Consider the following 22,471-nt stretch of genomic DNA (forward strand, 5'->3'; position numbering starts at 1 on the left):
AAACATAAAAGAAACAGTACATAAAAGGGATACTGGCACAAGGTAGAAGTTCATTAAATACTATCTGTTGTTGTTGTGCTCACTGTCAGATAAGTGGATTTGAACGCTACCTTTAGAAAGGTAGACATGCACTCCTATATTCACTGCAGCACTATTTACAATAGCCAAGTTATGGAAACAACCTAAGTGACAAAGGATAGATGAGTGGATTAAGAAGATGTGGTATAAATATATACACAATGGGATACTCAACTATAATAAAAAGATGAAATCTTGCCATTTGTGGCAATGTGAATGGAACTGGAGGGGATTATGCTAAGCAAAATAAGTCAGAAGAAGAAAGACAAATACCAGATGGTTTCAGAATAGAGCAAAGCAGAACAAAAGAACAGACAAAACTAAACTAAAGCAAACCCCAGAAATCTGACTGTAGAAGCAAGGATACCAGAGGGGAGAGTAAGGGGTAGGGTGCAAAGGAAGGAGATGGAACACAGCCCATAGTGGAAGATGAGAGGTGCCTCTGTGGTGGGCGTGGGGTAGTAACACATCTGAAGAGGTACAGACCTGTATCCCCAAATCATATACAGTGCTCTGAATCAATGTTACCTCACTTTAAAACTAACACAATTTTAAGTAATAAGAAAATAATAATAATAATATTAAAGAATTAGGGTCTACTGAGGCACAAATGGGTAGAGATGGAATTGGTAGGGTTAGGGTTAGAAAGTCAGGAGTTTTTGTCAAAGAAATGGGTAGAGTGAAACCTTTGTGAAAAGAGGAAGCTTCTCGAACCCCAGGAGAGTATGGTAATTGATTCCAATTGTACAGGATCTACATACATAGCAGCCTCTGGTGACACAAACTGCTAAAGGAGGCATCGCCCTGGAATTGTAGCTTTGACACCAAGACATGATCCCTTAAAATGAGCCTCAGGGATATAGTAAGTGAGGTTTACCAACAGCTAAGTGCAGGTCAAGGAAAGGGTCTTTTCCAGGAAGCTGAGGCTTCTGAGGTCACCTGCCAACCATTCTTGTCCAGATAGCAATGCTAATGGCCCCTGAGGCTGTGACAGAAACTGCAGGGCTTGCTTAAGATCAGAATGTGCTCCAGGTCAAGTGTGAGCCTCTGAAGGACTCTGCTTTGGGACAAGCCCCCGGGAATTCCTAACAGTTCAAGAGGAGAGAGGGCCTTCCTGGTGGTGTAGGTGGTTAAGCACCGCACTGTAAAGCTGTCTGCAGCCTCTGCAGCGCGGGTTCGATCCCAGCCGGCCTACGAGAATCCCACATGGCGAAGCAGACCTCTCCTATCTCGCCTGCTGCTCCCCTCAGCCATGTATTTCGTCAGTCTGCCTGTTCTGTTCCCTACTCTATCTCTGGTGAATCCTCTCACCCTCTCACACATCTGGCTTGTACCCCAGTTCTTGTATAAAAATAAATAAATCTTAAAAAAAAAAAAAAAGAGGAGAGAGAACCCTAACCTGGACATGAGTCAGGACTGTGGGGGGTCTCCGGTTAGTTTTACTCTGAGTTATAAAACCAAAAATATGTCACACCTGGAGTTTAAGGAGCAGTTCAAGCTGGCCATGTCCTAGGAGAAACTACATGCTTTCCCATCCCACCTGGGAATATAAAAGGTCTCTCTTCTGTGTTATCCCTCAAGCTACTCTTGCAGCCCCAAGTTCGCTTCTGTGGCTCCCGCCTTGAGACCATACCCCGTCTCTACAAGCCCTAGAAATTCTGCCTGACCACAGCATCTCAGAACCACTGACATTAAACTCACACTCCAGAGCACACTCCCTTCTAAGAGAGAAGAGAATGGGACCAACATAACTGGGCCCCTTCTGGGTCTGAGTGCACATTTCTGTGCTCAGTCAGGACAACAAGCAGGTGAGGGACTCAACAACTAGGGCACAGATTGTGGGTTGGGGTCACAACCAGAAATTATACAGTTCCAGAAGCTGGGGAGGAAACACAAGTCTGTCTGGAAACTGCAAAACGCTGTTCACATTTTAACTAAATAACAGCGACAATTAAGAAAGGTCCAATTTTTGTAAATAATGGCATTTACCAAGTCTTGCTGGCTCATCTCTAAACCTCTGGGCAACATGATGTTACCTACCTCCACATTCTAAGTTCACAGTTGAGAAGTTACTAAATTAATTTCTGCCTGATCTATTCAGAGCTTCTCTGAAGCCAGCATGTGCTCTGCTGTTTGAACTGAATAACTAACTCTGTATTCAAGTGATACTAAAGGGAACAATTCCCTTTTCTTCTAAGTTGGAGAATTTAATTTAGGTGTTTTATCAAAAACTGCTGTTCCCTGGGAGATTAATGGCCCACTCTATCTTTCACATTAAATTAATTGAGTGCAGAATGGCTTTGCTGGATTTGAATGACAGGTTCCAGAGTTTAGCTCATCATTCTTTAGGAAAGCATAAAATGAAGAACCAAAATCTCGAGACTTGAATTATCACATCTTTTCTCTGTTTTTTTGGAGGTCTTTCCATTTTCAGTTGCCACACAGTACATTAATTAGCAATCAGGCAGCACCTGGGCCAGATAATTTCCATTCTCCAGCTCTAACAAAACACCAGCCCAGCCCATAACTTTCCATCTTGTCGTGGAGCTACAAAAAAAAAAAACAACAACAACAAGGGACACTAACTGAACGACAGTCTGAGTGAGAAGTTGCTCAAGTCCACACTGGTCAGTGCGTCTAAGACAAGATGCCCAGTTCCACCTCCTTCTCTGCCCTACAGGGGACTCCTGTGAACTCACTGTGTTCACTACTTTTTCATATAAACCTCTGACGTGGGTAGCAGAGAGTGAAGGTGGGAGAGGACTCAGTGGACTATGGTAGAAGATTATTGGTGCTTTGGGGGTGGATGTGGTGTGATAACACACATTTGTAGAGGTGTGAACCTATACAGCTAAATCATACACAGTGTTGTAAATCAATACCTCAATAAATGTAATTTAAATAAATAAACCTTTGCCCTGACTTCTTTGTTGAGCTCTCTCTTCATCCATTCTGAATTTAAATGAGTGAATTCTTGTTTACCTCTTCCCCCATCTTATCTTTCTAGCCTCATTTTCATGCCCGCCATGAACCCCAGGCTGCAGCATTCAAATCATGTATATGTTTGCACACATGCTCTTGCCTTTGCTCAGTGCTGTTCCCTCTGTGATATGCTCTTCTTTGCCGTCTTTACCTCTCTCTACTTTTCTAAACCAAATGCCATTTTCTCCACAGGACCATTCCAAACGTTCTCCCTTCTTGGATGGAAAAATAATTTTCATGCAAGCGAAAACCAAATGCAAGCAGAGAAAACTAAACTTATATCAGACAACTAGACACTAAGTCAAAAATAGTAACAAGAATAGAATATCATTATATAATACTAAATGTGTCAATTTATTAAGAAAATATAATAATCATAAATTTACATGCAGTCAACATTAGAGCAATTAAATATACAAAAGCAAATATTCACATATCTGAAGGGAGAAACAACAATGCAATAAAAGGAGGAGACATGAGTGTCCCACTTTTAATAATAGATCATCCATTTAGAAAATCAATAAGGAAGCATTCAACATAACTGCACTTTAGACTAATTGGACCTAACAGACATGCACAAAACATTCCACTCAATAGCAGGAGAAACCTAATCTTCGTAAACACACATGGAACATTTTCCAGGCCATATCATATACTAGGCCACAAAGCAAGAATTAAAATTTAAGAAAATTGAAATCATATCAAGATTCTTTTTAGATCACAATGTATCATTTTTTATCACAATGGCTTGAAACTATAAATCAATACCAAAAAGAAAACTGGATAATTCACAAGTGTGTGGAAATTAAACACACTCCTGAACAACCAATGGGTCAAGAAGAAATCAAAAGGGAAATCAAAAATGATCTTGAGATAGATGAAAATAGAAATGCAACATGCCAAAAAGCAAAATCTGTTCTAAGAAGGAAGTTTATAGTAATAATACCAACAGAAAGGAAAAAGATCTCAAATAAACAACCTAACTTTATACCTCAAAGAACTAGAAGAACAAACTAAGGCCAAAGTTAGCACCAAATGAAAAAAGAAAAGAAAAAAGATCAGCACTGAAATTGCTATAGGGCAGGGAGAGGGCCACCCCAGACCCCACAAACCTGCCTGCTCTAAATAGGTTCTGCCATCTGCCACATCAACACAAAACATGAGAATATAATGAGAAGGAACTTTAATACAATTAGGAAACAATACAGGAAAGGCAAAGAATACAGTTTCTAAATCAAGTACCCAAAGTTACCTGTCCCCACGTGGGTAAAAGTCCACCCAAGCAGGATTGGCCCAGAGCAAGGCCCCAAAGCCTGCCACAAGTCTAAAGCATCTTCCAGTGGGGACCCACAGGAAAGGGTCAGAAACCACCAGACAAGTCTGGAAGGAAAAGAGCAAAATCAAAATCAAGACAAAAACCACCATTATCACCTCCCCACGGGTCTCTCACCCACATCTGTGTCACCCAGTCCACGACCAAAAGGCAAGTGCAATTTCTTCATGTGTCTCTCGGCTCCATGCACCTCCTCCAGGTCTCCTTCTGACTCCACCCTGCTTCCTCCTTCCTCAGTCTCCTCTGCAGTTTCTTCTCTCCCTGCTCAACTCCACCCTCCCTTGAGTGAGGCAGGAAACCTGGAACCTCCCCCTTTCCTGGGGACCACCCTGTTACAATATAAATGAAATAGAGACTAGAAAAACAATAGAAAAGATCAATGAAACTGAGAATTGTTTTTTTGAAATTATGAACAAAATTGACAAACCTTCAGGATGTAAAATCAAGAATGATAGAGGAGACATTACAACTGATGCCACAAAAATAGTAAGGAACAAAAGAAAAACTATAAACAATCATACCCCCAAAATCAGACAACCTGCTTCCTGCAGGTGGAATCTGTGAGGATCCCTGCCTGCCAGTCATTTCCATGTCGACATGTCCCCCCACACCTGACAAAGCAGATCCTGAGAATGCAAGTACCCTTCAATCTTGGTCCCACTTCCCCTTTCCCACCTGACTGCTCACCATCTTGACACTCTCCAAACTTTAGAGCCAGTCCATACATCGCCACCTTCCCAAGCACACCCATCCCTCATGTGATGAGTGAACCCGCCTACCTAGAGCACCACTCCTGCCTCTGAGCTTCTCTTAGCCCCGTGCCACCAGCAAGCCTCACTTGATAACACCACGTAGCTACTTTATGCTTCAACAGTATATGGAACATTCTCTGTCGAAGCCCTTAGCCTGCGAGTCTAGCTCCTACCTAGCCTGTGAGTCCTTCCAAGATGAGGACCATAATCCCTAGGACTTAACACAGAGCCAGGAAACCGAAAACTTACTCTACCCTGAGAGAGTAGTAAATGTAGGCTTTTACTCTTTAGTGTAAGAAATCTCCCCAGCAGGCATGGAAGCTCAAGTGGGAGCCCTTAGCCTCTGGGTCCTCGGCAGGATTGCACACATGCTTGGCCATGACTAAAGGCTCTGGGCTGAGCTAGAATGATGAGTGAGTTCAAATCAGTGTGAGAGGACAGCCAGTGGGGAAGCAGACTGTCTCCTGGCCACCAAGGAACAGCCCTACTCACGCTGCTCTGCCCATTCTTGCTCCTCCTTCTCGCTGGCGTGGCTCTGCAGCTGGGCCTGCTTCAGGGTCCAGTAGAGTTCCTTCGCCCTCTGCTCTTCCTGGAGGCGAATCTGCTCTTCTCCTCGCTTCCTCTCCTCTTCTTCTTTCCTCTAAAATATCATGGGGACAGAATGACATTAGAGGCCACGAGAAAGAAGTGCCTGTGAGGCCTGCGGCACGCGGCCTGTGCTGTTTCAGGTGAGGTGCCCAGGGGGTGGCCTTTCAAGTTTCAGTGTCTACACTTGTGCTATGGCAGCAGTCACATCCACTCAGCTGCCACAAGGACCAGAGTTGAAATATGTGGAATGACTTGTAAACTCTAGTGCTTCCTTCACAAATATGAGGATTCTGGGCAAACCTTGACCACACTTCCATTTTGGGGGAAAATGGAAAGGAAGTGCAGAGGGAGAGGAGCAGTGCCAGGCCTTTCTGGAGGCCAGCAGGACATGGCCATGTCTTAACCATGTGTCCAGATAAGATATTCCAAAGAAGAAATGGGCAACAGTGATTTGGGGGCCCCAATCTCTGAATTTTGTCCCATTTTTAAACTCCAAAAAGATATTTGTGTGTGTTTTCTCTATCCCTGTTTATTCAAATATCATACCTCTGTCAAACAGCATTATAAACCCAAGACCTGTTATAAACAGCCATTCGCCAAACCAATTCAACCCAACCTACTCCATCTTCATCCAGTACCCCACGGCCACTACTTTCAACTATTTGGATAGATTCTTCAGAAATAATGCTGCTAATTATTGACTTATCAATTCTAGACTTTACCTCCTTACTTTTGGGGTATGTGAGAGTCTCATAAATATGAATATTCAGCACTTATGTTTTCCACACCGATAGGAAATTCATGCTTTTCCTCTCCACATTTTAACAATAAGTTTACATCACAATTTGTGATTAAATCAATAATCCATGACACTGTTGTTCACTATCGAGTCAAATGGGGTGGTATTATTACCAGTTCTAAAAAGTACACATTTTGACTTTCTAACATCCCTGAGAAATGGATGTCTTAAACTTACAAATTGCCTTTTAAATAGATGACAGTTTTTTCTTTGCTCTTAAAAAAAAATGATGTTTTATAATTTATGGCATCTTAAATTCAGTACAGTAAGTGGCAACTAATGGATTTTTCTTTCAAGCACTTTTTTTTGTTTTTTCCCCTGAATTGATAATTACTTTGTCTTGACATTAAATATTGAACTTTCCCAAATTTCTCCAAGATCTGTAGTATATCTGTGTGCACTTAATAGAGTGCTTTTCACTATAACAGATAATACAGCAATTTATCTACTTTTCCAAGGGACACTCCCAACCCCCAGATGCCATCTTTCCTTCTCCTGTCTCCACAGGTTGGTAAAGAGGCCTCCTGTCCATCATCTTCCTGGAGCTCACTTCTCAATCTCCCCTCAGTTGAGGCCCCTTCCTCATTGTTCCATGTTTTCTGTCATTTTGCAGCAATATAGCTTGGAATACTTCTCAAGCAAAGATGCATGGAGAGAGACACTGAGTCTTGTCTGAGAATATCTATATGCTAGCCTCTCATGCTCATTCAGCTGAGCATAGAATTTGACTGAGCACAGAATTTGATTAAAAATCCTTGCAAAATTTGGAAGACTTTACTTGCTTGTCTTCTCACATCAGGGCTGCCACTCAGACTCTCGTTCTTCGCCTTTAAGGCAATACTTTTTCTCTTCATCACTGATGTTCTGTGGACTTTTTTAAAAACTTGTGTGGCCTCCCCTGGTGGTGCAGGCAGTTGAGCACAGCGCTATGAAGCTGTCTGCAGCCTCTGCAGCGCGGGCCCGGGCCGGCCTGCTAGAATCCCACAGGGCGCGGCAGACCTCTCCTGTCTTGCCTGCTGCTCCCCTCAGCAGTGTATTGCATCAGTCTGCCTGTTCTGTTCCCTGCTCTGTCTCTGGTGGGTCCTCTCACCCTCCCACGCATCTGGCCTGTACCCAGGTTCTTGTATAAATAAATAAATCTTTAAAAAAAAAAAAGTATTGTTAAAAAAATAAATAAAAGATACTTTTCAAAAAAATAAAAATAAAAAATAAAAACTTGGTGTGGATTTTCTTCCATTGATTGTTAAGCATTCAGTATGCTTTCAGTCTGGAGCCTCAGGACTTTCTATTCTAATCCATCTCTGTTAGGATTTCTTTGATCATTTCTTTTCCTTTATTCTTTTTCTTTCTAGAACTCTTGTTTGTCAAATGCTGGACTACTGGTGTTTATCCTTTACGTACTTTATCATTTCTCTCTTATTTTATGTCTTTTGTCTTTTTGTCTTACTTCCTGGTTGATTTCACTGACTTTATCTTCCAAAGCTTCTACTGAAATTTTATTTCAGCAATTGCATTTGAATTCCCAAGCCCTCTTTCTTACACTTTAACCAGAGAATTTTAAAAAAGCTCCCTTTTGCTTCATTGCACCCTGTATTTGTTTCATATGTGCAATCGTTCATCTCTGAGGAGTTTAGAGTTTTCTCTCCCCTATCCATATTCTCATTCAGGGCTGTTTTTTTGCTTCTTGTTTTCTTTAAAGTTTGTCTTCTTTGGTGGTGTTGGTGGCTTCCCTTAGATGCCTGATGTTCCCTGTGTGTTCATAATCAACAGAGAACATGTCTGGGGCCTCCCTAGTGGCACAAAGGGTTAAGATGCAACCTATGAAGCAATATGCAGCCACTGCAGCACAAGTTCGATCCCCAGTCGGGGAGCTACCCACATGGCGCAGCAGACCTCTCCTGTCTCACCCACTGCTCCCTCAGCAGTGTATTTCAGTCAATCTGCCTGTTCTGTTTCCCACTCTGTCTCTGGGGAATCCTCTCACCCCCAACAGCTCTGGCCTGTGCCCCAATTCCTGTATGTATAAATAAATAAAACTTTAAAAAAAGAGAGAGAGAGAGAGAGAGAGAGAGAGAGAACATGTCTGAATGGAGACTCAGACTTATCGGCAGGGCTTTCTCAAGAAGTTGGCTTCTCCCCAGGATGACTAGACTGGGAATTGGTCATTTCCTTGAGGAAACCTCAGGTATAAGGATCTAGAGGTCCTTTCTCTGAGATTGTTAAATGTCTTCCCCTCTGTCCTACCTGGGCAGTGTCTGACCTGGTGATTATTATTGGGGGGAGGCGAAAAACAGATTACCATCAACACAGCCCTTGGACTCAAACAAACAGGGTCCCTGCTCAGCCTCCCACCCCCACTTCATGGGAACCCAATTGATTTGAAGCACCTACTTTGAAAATTTTCCCCACAAGTCCCCCAAGAACTGACCACAAATAGTCCCCCCAAGATTGACAGAGGCAACAACACCAAGCAAGGTATCCAAGAAATAGGAGACCTAATCCCTGTTTCTCTCCTTCAGGATGCCCTCTGACCACCTCTATGCAAGAGGCTAGCCAAGTTCCCCTAAGAAGCTGACGGCCAGCATTTATAGAAGCACCTTGGGTCCAGTGGTCAAGCCAGGAAGGTGACCTTGCAGCATATGGGTTCTGCCAACCAGCAGAGGTTTTTAATCACAGGCTCACATGAGATTGGGTCATCAGAATCGTTAATAATTGGCTGGTTTTCTATGGCTCAAATTATTAATGTAGGCAAAGACAATACACACACACATTTGCTGACCCTGTACACCCTAAGGGCAACCCTGGCTTCTGGCACCACTGCTCAGAATTCAGACCTTGACCTACTCCCCCTGTTTCCCATCTGCCGCTCACCTGCTTTCCCCACTCTGCTGAATACATTGAGCCCTGAATCTCTCCCTCTCACCTCCCTTTCTCCACTGGTCTGAGGGAGGCATGTAGTAGCCTAGTAGAAACAGGTGGGGACATGAAGGTCCAGCCAACCTCAGCTCCACCCTTCATGGTCGCTGGTGTCCCAAGTCTTGAAGTTGGAGGGGGGAGGTGGAAGCAGGGGTTCTGGATTGAGCCACCTCACTGCCCTGAGGTGTCCCACCAAATCCCTCCCCACCCTCCTACCAAACTGTGTGGACACTTTGTTTTTCTCTCATTTTCTCTCTATTTGTGTTATATAACTTTATCAGTCCTTTGCTATTATTTTAATGGATCAACAAAGGGGGGAAAAGAGATTACTGAGTCCTCAAACTCAAGAAAAGACCAGGTTTTTGTTCCTCTAAAAATAGCACAGATTGAGGACTTTTCTCCAATTCAGTTGAAACCAAGACTGAGTGGTTAAATTGGTCTCAAACCCTTAAGTGCAAAAGAATAAAAACCATCCTATCTAACTTTCTCTTGAGGTTTGTATTTACGGAGACAGTTTATCTGACAGCCAAGCAAGTGGAAGTAAACAGCCTAGAGCTGACAGGAGACTGAGAATGCAAAAGAGGAAGGGGCTACTCAGGAGTAGGGCCCACCAACCCAAGTTCAAAACTCTTGCCCTGTGATGAGCCAAGGAACTTCAGCCACAAAATTGAACTTCACTGTTCTCCACTCTGGCCCCCAAAACCTACATAGACTATTCTGGGGAGGTAGATTTGAGTTATCTCCTGCCTCCATGACAATCGATTTGCAAATAAAGCTGATTTCTCTTCTCACTGTTTGCTATGAAAAGGAGCAGAGACAGGAGGCAGCAGCCCGAGGGAAATGGAGGTTAACATGTAAACGGTGGGTGGTTGGTTTGAAAATGGGAAATACTAGAAAAGAGAGGTTAATGAGCATTACAAAATTGGAATCAAGGTCTTGACTCCAAAGCAGAATAAGTCGCGTTTTATCCCAAACTATATTTCACTCTTATCAGTCACTAGCATCTCAGCAGTGCAAAATCACTCCTCACACTGACACAGCACTTCACAGTTTACACAGTGGGCTTCTCAGTGTTTCACGAGGGCTCTCTATCTGATGATGGTCACTGTATCACTCAGTACACAGGGCACCAACCAACACAGCTTCCATGCAGAAATTTCAGCTCTATCACCCACCCCTCAGGGTCTTTCAAGGGTGAGCAGGTCACAGGGGAAATACAGGGTCAAGAAGTACTTCAACTCCCTGGTTTACTCCTCTCTATGGCTCAGAAGTGTTCGATTCTCGGGCCACTATAACAAAGTAACATAGACTGAAGGGCTTAAAGAACCAACATCTCTTGTTTCACAATTTCAGAGGAAAGAAGGCTGAGATTAAGGTATTGGCGGGGTTGGTTTCATTCTGAGACATTTAACCTTGACTGTTAGTAGTCACCTTCTTCCAGTGTCCTCACATGATCTGTCTGCCAGAGGCACATGTGCCAACTCCTGATTTCCTCTTCTTATAAAGACACCAGTCATATTGAATTCTGGCCACCCTAAAGTCTTCATTTTAACCTAACTACCTCTTTTTTTTTGGTCTAATGAAAATTTTTATTAACATATTTAAGTCATTAATCATTTCAAGTGATATTTAGTAAGACTGGGTTAAAAAAAGCAACCTTCAATTTTGGACTATACTGAAATAAAAACTATTTCTTTTGCCACAAAGCTAAACAAAGTATCAAAAAGTGGTGTCACTGTACCATTCTTGTATTATCTTCATTTTTCACACACATAGTTTTACTTTCATTACAAGAAACGATTTTGTTTATTATAGGAACAATTTTGGATGTAATTTTTTCTTTTTATCTTTTTTTAAATTTTTTAATTTTATGTATTTTTTACATCTTTTTGTATGCATTTTCATCTTGGTTACAGTCCCCGTATAATTCCCACCCCCCCTTGTTTTGATTCTACTCCCTTCTCCATGACCCCCCCACCCTCGCCCTGTAGTGTCTCACTCATAGCAGGAATTTAGAAAACCTAAATAAGACACCAGGAAAAAGACTAATTATAATAAACTAAAAATCAAAATCAACTAGCAACTATTAACTACCTCTTTAAAGACCTCCTCTCCAAATACAGGAATATGCAGATACTGGGGGTTGGTACCTCAACATATGAATTTTAGGAGACACAATTCCTCCCTTAATAAGGAGATATACCCCAAAGAAGGATCATGACTGAGTAAGTGGCACATGGCCTCACCTCAATTACAATGCTGCGTTCCTATTCCAACCATTTGTGGTTAACATGAAAATGGCAAGTTAAATGGCAGCACCCACTTCCCCTACCCCAACAGCTGGCAATCAACCTTCTACTTTCTGCTTCTACAAGTTGATATTTTTGGGTTTCACATATAAATTAGATTATGAAGTATTTTTCTTTCTGTGACTGACTTATTTCACCTAGAATAATGTCCCCCATGTTCATTCATGTTATTGGAAAAGGAGTATTTCCTTCTTTTTAAAGACTGATTATATTCCATTGTGTGTATGTTTAGGCAGGGAGGTAGGTAGATTGACAGACATACATAAAGACAGAACAATCACATTTTCTTTATTCATTCATGTTTGGTGAAAGGGTCCAAAGTGTCAGTTATGCAGGATGAATAAATTCTAGAGATCTAATACATCGTTTAGAGTATAGTTAGTTGACTGTATATGTACTTGAAATTTGCTAAGAGTAGATCTTAAGTGTTCTTACCCACACACACACACACACACACACACACACACACACACGCAAATACAAGGTCAGGTGACGAATATGTTAATTAGTTTAACTGTGGTAATCATTTTACAATACACATATGTTAAAACAGCACCTTGTACACCTTAATATAAATATATTTATTTGTGAATTACACCTCAATAAAGTTAGGGGAAAATTACACAAATTAATTAATACATTCATTAACTGGTTAATTAATACATGGCTGTGCCACTGCTCACTCAGTCCCCTTCCCCTGAGACTGGACCAACACCCAGAGTGCCTGAAACCTGCACAACCTCCATCTAAAGGAAAATAACTGGCTATTTACTGTGACAAAGGCAAGCTTTTCACAAGGATGGGAACAATAAAAGAAAACATTTTGTAACTACAAATAAAGAGCAATGCATCTTTCTCTCTCTGATCTTGCTAAAATGACTCAACCCTCACAACTAAATTGCCTAAAAGCTCTCATTGTTGTGCTGCCATCAGAATCCTTTGGCCTATCTGTAATCACAGAAGGAAAATCCATCTTTATTATATTTAGCAGCAAAAAGCGAATGCAGCCAAAACTCCCTTTCTACCTTAGGAATCAGTTGCCTTTTTCTGGCAAGCCCAAAGCCCTCTAAGCTGTCCAGCTTATTCAATCCCCCTTCTCCTGATAACCCATCAGTAACAGCACACCACAGGAGCCCACAGAAGCTGGTCCGTCTCACCCCAGTGGAAAATGTCAGCAGGACAGATGCTTTTTCTGGAAGGCATAGTCACTTGCTGTTAGTCTGGCCCCAATAATACCAGAGTGCTTTGCAAGCCAGAGTGCTTTGCAAGTTGATGCACTGAAGGACAGGGTCTGGCCTGTGCCATCATTCACTCCTGCATTGCCAGTTCCCAGTACTGGCCAACCAGATAGTAGATGCTCAATAAATATTGACCAGAGAAGTAAATGAATCAAAGAATAAAGGGAGACAAGACATGCTTTGTGATGATTTTTGAGAGGGAAAAGGTAAACCACATCTGTCGTCTATTGATGACAGCCTTGTCCAAGAGAGTCTACAACATCCAAGAAAAAATTGAAAGTGAAAATAATTTCCCACCTCTTACAACCTTATTAGGAATGAGGCAGTGATGGGTTCTATAGTTGTAGAGGATGTCATTAAGTGACCAAGATGAACTCCAATCTTAAAGTAAAAGCAAGAGTGTGGCCTTGAAAAGAAAAAGTAAAGGACGACTTAGTATCGACCGTGTTGAGGAGGGGGACGTGGAAGTTCAAAGGACCGTAGGGGACAGAGAGAACTGAGTCCTTACCTTCCAGGTTCTGTGGTCTGAGCAGAGGATTAAGCATCCCTAAGTAGTTCTATGAGTTAAGAAACCAGGGGAAAAATGGCAATTTTAACTTGCCTGCTGATCCCCTTTTTCTAAAGGAATACTTTTTTATGCATGTAAATTACATTCAAATGACAGCAGCCACAACAAGTGGTTTTAAAAAACAGGTTTCCATCTGCTGCATCTTCTATTTTGAAGTTCTTTCTTCTTGAACCCTGCACAGGATTCTAAAAGGAACTTGCACCATTATCTCTATGACCAAGAGAATTCGGGAACCTGCCCACATCTACAGTACACACTGGCCCGCCAGCCTCCCGCCCACGAGGCTTCTCATCCAGGTGTTCTCTCCTCCAGCCCAGACCCACCTCCCTCTTCTGAGTAGTAAAACAGCTCTATAGTCAGCCCAAGCACATTCTCTTTCCTCAAGTCTGCACCTCCTTCCTTGTTCCCTAAGGCAGAGGTGGTTCCAGCTTATCCATCCTTTAACCTAGGGCTCAGGCACCTTTGCTCCTTGCTTTCCCTTGTTTCAACACCTAACTGATACCCAGTCTTGTTGATCTCACCACCACTGTTCTCTCAGTCCCCCCTTCTCTCTCTCTCTCCTTAGTCACAGACTTTGTCCAGAGCCTTTTCATTTCCCACCTTGACCACTCCAAATGGCTCTTAACTGGCCTCCCTCCCCCCAAAATTTCATCACTTGAATCATACCATCGCCAACACATTAGGCTCACAAAATTTGATCTGACCCCGTCCCTCTTTCTACTAGATCCTCACAGCTCTGCTTTGCCCACAGAGAGCAATCAGTCTTTTCAACAACAGCATTGAAGGGCTCCAAAGCCCACCTTTCCACATTTATGTCTGGCTCCACCATCAGACCAGTCACCATTCCACATATCTCCTTTCCATTTCCTGCCTTTGCTCAGGTCCAGACTCCTGGAGAATGCCTTTGCCCTCCATGGTCAGTCCCCAGGGTGTGGCTGGAGCTAAGGGTTGCTTATAAAGTTGGTTCTGACCTGGGACATCCCACAAGCTGGGCACTTACTGCCTTCCCCTCAAACAACCTGCTTTGGTTCTCAGCAACAAAAAAGTGTATTAAATTAAATGAATATTATTGGTACCTTCCTGTATGCTCTCACATTGTATTAGAATCACAGTGTAGAAAGATACAATAAAAATTATCTAAGCCAATCTCTAACCTGATATATAAATCCCTTTGGTAAACCTGTTTTAGTTATTTGTCGCTGTGAAAATTGAGTGGTTCAAAACAAAGAACAGTTTTATGTGCCTAATTTTCTGTAGACTGATGATTCAGGGAGGGCTTATCTGGTGGCCCTTCTGCTCCACTGGTATTGTTTCGGAGCAGCCCTGATATAAAAACGGGTTGCCTGGCTATGGGTCCTCACCCGCGCACTTAAAAGGGACTTTCTTATACTCCACTACAGGCACACACAAAAGGTTAATAATAAAGGTTTAGTTACAAGGAAAGGGGAAATGAGGAAATATACAACTCAGGGAGAAAATAGGGAAATAAAGTCTTTAATGCATCCTACCAGATCTGTCTACCTGGAAACCCAATGGCACTCCGAGAGCTGGCCAAGCGCTGGCAGAGGGCCAAAAAAGGGAACCCCCCCACCCCAAAGCCCACGTGTCTGGTTTTATACCAAACCTGGCTGCTTAACCCCACCCTCAGGTTCCAGCAACCTTCCCTTTGGTAGTGATGGGATTTGTCTCTCCCAATGTCTTTTGGCTTTGGCCTGGGGTGGGGGTGGAGTCCACAAAGCCTGTATAGAATTAGCTTTAGGATATCCTTTCCCCCCTAACAGTATCAGCTGAGATCAGTCACTCAGATGCAGTCGTTTAGTGGAAGAACCAAGAAGCTTTCACTCACGTGTCAGGGGCCTGGGTGCTTCTTCACATATGAAACCTAGTATAGTTGGCTTCTCTGGAGACAGCTTCCAAGTGTGAGCATAGCAAGAGGACCAGCAGTGGAAGTGGAAATATTCTTATAGCCTGCCCTCCAAAGTTACACAGTCATTTCAGATGGAAACTTGGAATAGAAAAATTTAGGATGGAAGGTCTCAGAAGGACAAATACCAGAGGTGGAGACAGGGATGATTAATGAATCTTAAAATAAACCAGCCATGGAAGTTCCAGGAGTCTGACATGGGGTCAGAAAAATAGCAGCCAGAGGTGGGGACAGTAAGTATCAACGACCTTAAAAAACCCACCCAATCTGACCCCAAGAAGATAATTTCTGTAATAATTTCATCGGAGAACACTATCAAAGAACACCCATTGGTCTGGAAAAATGCAGTTCTTACCTATCAGGACTGCTCACCTGTGTTTATGCCGGCATCTCTCTCTCTCTCTCTCTCTCTCCCTTATTTCCTCTTCTTGATAAATTTGTGTGTGCTGATGAAAGGGAATGTCTGCTGAATTTTCTCTCAGAGGGACCCAAAAACCCCACATTCCAAACCTCATTATCTGAACCCAACATTTTCCATAGCTGGTATAGAAGAGGGCAAACAGACCCCACCTTTCAAAGGAAGGAGGAGCAAATATTTGCCCCCAGCCATATTCACTGTACCACAAAAAAACTCTTCAGATACTGTTTCAACTTGTGCTTGACCATTTCCTGTGAGGAGGAGCTCGTAAGAAGGTAGTTCATTTACAGACAGCTCTGACAGGAAATATCGCATCATGAACCTGGGCAGTCCAGCTCAAGTCCATGGTTTAGTGTTGCTGACAGACACTGGCCTAATGAGCCCCTTCAGGGCCTTGCAGATGTTGCATATGATTTCTGAGCCTCCTCAAGATGCAGACATTCCCAACCAGGGATACTCTGTGTATTAAGGTTTAAATGCACTTAGCTTATTAATTTTCAAATCAGAAACAATTTTTAAAACAATTTAAAAATGACAGTAATAACCTTCTTTGAAAATACATCAAAAGTCTGCATTTGTGAACCTGAGGGCCTGGCCAGGTAACTACACTGAACCCTCCATGAACCCTCCACAATTTATCATGCTGCTGTCACCTAGGAGACCATCAAGCAGAAAATCTCCTCTGGGAACTCAATCCCTTTGTAATCTCCTGTGAACTGAGCCCAGGACCCAGCTCCACCATCTTCCAGCATCTGGGCTCAGCCCACACGTGGGGAAGAGGGAGGCCAGCAACTGGAAGAGGTGTTTCTCACCATTAGTGATTGAAAAACTGTTGTTTTCTTCCCCAGGATACTGAAATAATCAATGCAAAATCCAACCTCATAAGCTACATTTTTCTCCATTGTGTATTGGATTTTTAAATACTCTTATGGAATTATTGTTAATTTTAACAGATTTAATAATGATTACTAAGTGGCTGGGTGGGGAAGTCCTCATTCATAGAAAGGCAAGCTGAAGCACATAGGACAATAGGAGTCAGCAAACTAAGGCTCCCAGGTCAAATCTGACCTCCAGCTATTGCGTAAAATAAAGTCTTTTTGGAACACAGTCAAACCCATTTGCTTACCTATTGTTTATCGCTCCTCTCTATTAGTAGGCCCCCAAACCCAAAATATTTACTTTCTGGCCTTTTACAGAAGATAGTTTGTTAACCTCTGGGTTAAAGTATATGATGTCTGCAACTTCCTTTCAAATTGTTTAACAAAACAACAGAACAAAAAAAAAAAAATGTGTGTGTGTGTAGAGAGAAAATGCAAATGTGGCAAAATGCTAATAATTAGTAAATTTAAGTTGAGAATACATGAGTATTTGTTTTATTTTTCTTTCAATTTTTCTGAAGTTTGAAGTTATTTTTAAGTGTTTTTTTAGAGTACCTCACTTAAAAACTCAAGAGGGCCTCCCCTGTTGCGCAGCGGGTTGAACACAGCACTGTGAAGCTGTCCGCAGCCTCTGTAGCACGGGTTTGATTCCCAACCAGCCAGGGAGAAACCCACATGGCGCAGCAGACCTCTCTTGTTTTGCCCACTGCTCCCCTCAGCAGTGTATTTCAGTAGATCTGCCTGTTCTGCTCCCCACTCTGTCTCTGGTGAATTCTCTCGCCCTCTCAAGCCTCTGGCCTGTACCCCAGTTCTTGCATAAATAAATAAATAAATCTTTAAAAAAATAAAATAAATAAAATAAAACTATCAAAGACAAACCTCTAATAGTAGGAAGACTATATACCACATTTCTGATTAAGAACATTTAGTAATTCAATATTGTAAAAATGTCCATCTTCCACAAACATAACTATAACATTTACACAATTTCAAGGAAAATCACCTTGTCACTTTTTTGTTGTTTGGGGGAGGGGGGGTGTTAAGTACAAAATAATTAAAATCTATCTCTCATAGCAAAAACTGGGTGAGATTAGCCAAGGACATTTTGGAAATGAAAAGCAATGGTACATTCTTACCTCAAAAGATGCAATAACAATATAATAACTAAACAAGTAAATATGGTTCAGGAATAATTAGTCAAAGAAGAAAAATCTACAGGAGAAGTAAAAAGTAAATATAGAAGCACCTAATCCAATGAGGGGCGAGGAAAGATTCCACAATAAATGGTGTTGGGATGACTGGCTAGCCATTTGGAAGAAAAAATCAGAATACTATTATCATACTGTTATAGGACAGGGAGAGGGTCAGCCCAAACCCCGCAAACCTGCCTATTCTAAATGGGTTCTGCCATCCGCCGCATCAGCACAAAACATATAAGACTTTAATGGGAAGGAACTTTAATAAAACTAGGAAACAATACAGGTAAGGCAAAGAGTCTAGTTTCTAAATGAAGCACCCAAAGTTACCGTCCCCTCGTGGGTAAAAGTCCATCCAAATGGGATTGGCCCAGAGCAAAGCCCCAAAGGCTGCCACAAGTCTAAAGCATCTTCCAGTGGGGACCCACGGCAAAGGGTCAGAAATAACCAGACAAGCCCGGAAGGAAAAGAGCAAAATCAACATCAAGATAAAAGCTGCCATTGTCACCTCCCCATGGGTCTCACCCACATCTGTGTCACCCAGTCTACGACCAAAAGACAAGCGCAGTTTCTTCACGTGTCTCTAGGCTCCATGCGCCTCCTCCAGGTCTCCTGGCTCCATCCTGCTTCCTTCCTCAGTCTCTTCTTCTGCTTCTCCTCTTCCTGCTCAGCTCCACCCTCCCTTGGGTGGGGCAGGGAACCTCCCCCTTTCCTGGGACCACCCTGTTACAATACTACACTCCAAAGCAAAGGAAAAAGAAACATAAAAAAGTAAGAATATGCAAGATAATAAATGTGGATTGTTATTTTTATAAATTTGTAGTGCCACAGATCTTTCTAAACATAAAACGAATATTTATGTAAAAGACTGATAAAAATCTAATTAAAATTGGAATCTTCTGTACATCCAGAAGAACAATAACAACTTATAAGGGCTCCCACCTTAGGATTTTCCTGGATTTCAGTCCAGACATTCTGCAAACAAGAAGACAATGGAAAGAAATATTCGCAATTCTAAAAGACAAGAATTGTCAGCCAAGAATTCTCTAGCCTGCAAAATGATCAAATAAGTAAACCAGAGACCTGTTAACTGTCTGGGAGCTGGAGGCGGCAGCCACCCCAGGCAGGGCTCACCCTGAATTCCTCATGGATGCGCTCCTCAAGAATTTTGGCAGCCTTGCGGTCCTCCATCTCCACTTTCCACTTCTCCGCCAGGATCCGGGCTTTCTCATTGGCCAGAGCATCCCTGAACTTCTTGGTGATCTCAGCCTCCTTCTGTCTCCTTCCAAGAGAACATCAGTAGGTATAAACTCGTGAGAAACTCAAGGAGCATGTAACAACAAAATTTCACATAAAAACAATGAGGAACCTTATCCCAGTCTATCAGAATGGCAAATATGGGTAAATCAGCACTCTAGTGCATAGGAATATAAATCATCCTAGTTCTGGAAACCAGGGGTGAAAAAACTCAGAAATCCCATGTCTCACTCAAGTACACAAAGGTATATAGATCAAAGATGTTCATCAGAGGATTTTTAGAACAAAAAAATAGCAAACAACCTAAATATGCATCAACAAAATTTAATTGTCTCTATCATATAGTAATCTTAAATAATGTATGGATATGTTATTAAATAATGTATGGATATCTATTATTTCATTTATCAATGTGTGAATAAAGCTGTTTACAAAGCATATAAATATCTAAACATTCACAGTAGTTATTTGAAGTGGTGGCTATTGTGTTGTTACAATTTTACAATTAAAAATTAAAATGCACGGAGGCTGAGGGTAGGATTTTGGAGTCAAATTTATATGGATTCCCAATTTTGGTGTAAAAATGCAAGGAGTCTCACAGGGGCTCAATTGTCAATCTTGTGTGAGAAATATAAGTAACGCAAAAAGGTAACACAAAAATGAACCCATGCTGTTATATTGCGCTGGGGACAACTCATTGAGGAAAAGAGTTGTGTAAGGAAAAGCATGCTGTGTGTTGTATCTCAGTAAGTCTAACCTGCATCATGTGGAAAAGGTGTTGTCATGTCCACACCACGGATGTGACGACCTAGGCCCCGGATCAGCTCACTTCTGGTTGGTGGATCCAGGACTTGAGCCCACCAGAAGTACCCGGTACAAGATTCTGATGCTCACAGATGTGGTCACGGCAGTATCAGCAGAACCCAATACAGCAGCTCCTCCCCACCCCCCCACCACCAATTGTCTTTAACTTGGACTGCCCCCAAGCTCAGCCCCACCCAACACCACTTGGCACCTCTCACCAGAGTTCCTCCGCCTCCCTCTGTGCCTGCAGCCGCGCCTGCTCTGCTATCAGCTCCTCAGAGATCTCCTCATAGGGCTTGTCACCGGGGCCTTCTCCCATGATCCAGACCCAGACCTCGCCATCCGCACCCAGGAGCCACTGGATGTGCTTGTCACTCGCTGCCTCACAACAGAAGGAAGAAGAGAGAGTCTGAGTTCTCATTAGTTAAGAATGGCCTAGGCTGGCCGATGGTGCACAGCCATTGCACCACTCTGCAGTCCGCTGACACCTATTAAAAGGATTCCAGAGAATCCTGAGTGTAAGTTATGGCCTCTCTCTCTCCTACCCCTCTAGAGATGACACGCAGCCAAGTCAGCCTGCTGCAGCAGTGTCCCGGACAAGATTCCCTGACATCTTCAGCAGAGAGAACATGAGGTGCCAGCAGAGCACGCTCTGAACAAAGCAACCTGTGTCGATGGAATACTACTCAGCAATCAAAGAAGACAACCTAGATAGAACCAGCAGAAATTATTCTAAGCAAAGTGAGCCAGAAGGAGAAAGGTAAATATTGGATGATTTCACTCATGTGGAATCTAGAGAAACCAAACAAAGACAGACTGTAGATGGGAGACACTCAGGAAGGGAGGCAAAGGGAGAGCAGAGAACTGGGCTAAAGGGGCAGGAGGCAGGGAGAGCACGGTGGAGTGTGTGGAGGACTGTGGGCACTTTGGTGGTGAGAAATCGAAGATGACCACAACTGAGGGGAGAAATCCTGTTATGATAAAATAAACAAGGGTGTTTAAAAAAAAATGGCCTGTGTCACTCCCAAGTCAAGGCACCTAGTCACCAGGGAGCTCCCCCTGACATTCTGATCTCTCTCTCCCCTTCTTATCCACTGGGGTGGTGAGTAGTGCTTAGCAGGATGAATGACCGGGAATTGATATGACACAGGAGAAAAACATTCGGTAAAGTTGTCAAATACAATAATTTAAAAGACCCCAATGTCTTCTGAACTTGTCACTGTAAAGGAAAAGACTGCAACATAGAATGTTGGTAGACTGTGTTGGCTGCTAGCTGCTGTGTTTAACAAGGTGTTAAGAGAAAGAAATGGAGTCAAGAAGACTTGAGTGTTTTACAAGTAGAGTTGAAAAGGAATAGTAAGAAGACAGAAATTTGGGGCTTCTGAGACTGAAAAACCCTCTTCTTTCTATGGCCTAAATTTCAACTGATGGGATTTTTTTTTAAGGATTTTGCTTTTTTGTTGCTTTTTTTGCAACATCCAATAAAACTTCTGAGGTGAGTCAGCTGCCCTAGGGCACAGGGCACTGTGGTGGCTGTGAGAACTCAGACCTTGCACTGCAGGAGCATAACACCAAGACTCCAGTGCTCTTGGATTTGCCCAAAGACAAACTTTCCAGAGGTGACTCTCAGCCTGTGACAGAGCATGGCTGGTATCCCAAGAGACACTGGAGTCCTCTGACTGGCAAGTCCCCAGGGCCTTGAGGAACCTTCCTTGGATAGCATGACTACCAAATCCAACCTGCCCTCCCATTGGGTTTGATGCAACAATGCAAGGTCAGACTCACTTTGCATTGTGATGGCTCCCTCAGCCTCCTCCAGAAACCTGCCCTCAGTGTCTCCCAGCAATTTCCTTAATAAAACCCTTGTATATATAATTTGTATTATATATATATAAATTGTATATATAATATAATATATTATATATGTATAAATTGTGTATATATATAAAAAATATATAATGCCATCCCCAGCTCTACTCCTCAGAGGAGCCAGGCCACCACAGCACACTAAGAGCATGATCTCTTACACATATTTTCACAAAGAGCCTAAGGTAGATACCTTCAGTGGAAAGGGAGAGACATGGAGGTAAAGGTGCAAAGAATAGAATCCATTTATAAGATATGACTAGAAAAGAATTTTATTTAGATGGTGTTACTGAGACATGGAAGCAAGCCAATGAAAACCTCCTAGGCTTTTGAGTCTGGACTTATAACTCTGTGTCCAAGACCTAAACAACACTTAGCGCTCAACTTTGATAAATAGGAGGTAAGTTTCAAGGCTGTACTGGTCCAAGGAGGGCACAATCTTCAACACTAACTTCAGAGGAGCCCAAGGAGGATCATGAACACAGAGGAGCCTCCTGGAAGATGCCATCAGTGCCCATTCAAGGATGTCCCATCACTGTCCAGGCTGGGGGACTTGACAGAAGCT

General features: G+C 42.6%; 1 protein-coding gene across 3 annotated transcripts in view; it reads right to left on the reverse strand.

The window, feature by feature from the left end:
* The window catches only part of SH2D4B (SH2 domain containing 4B), a gene marked incomplete at both ends in the record, with an annotated part of 66,503 nt that overhangs the window by 34,689 nt on the left and 9,343 nt on the right, over positions 1 to 22,471 (reverse strand). For all 3 annotated transcript variants that reach the window (XM_084245789.1, XM_084245788.1, XM_084245790.1), the window contains 3 exons: positions 5,638 to 5,785; positions 19,114 to 19,261; positions 20,259 to 20,418. In XM_084245789.1, the coding sequence (XP_084101915.1) occupies positions 5,638 to 5,785; positions 19,114 to 19,261; positions 20,259 to 20,418 (456 nt within the window). The remainder of the gene's footprint in view (positions 1 to 5,637; positions 5,786 to 19,113; positions 19,262 to 20,258; positions 20,419 to 22,471) is intronic.

Source organism: Talpa europaea (assembly GCF_964194135.1).
Source record: "Talpa europaea genome assembly, chromosome: 10".
NCBI classification, from domain to species: domain Eukaryota; kingdom Metazoa; phylum Chordata; class Mammalia; order Eulipotyphla; family Talpidae; genus Talpa; species Talpa europaea.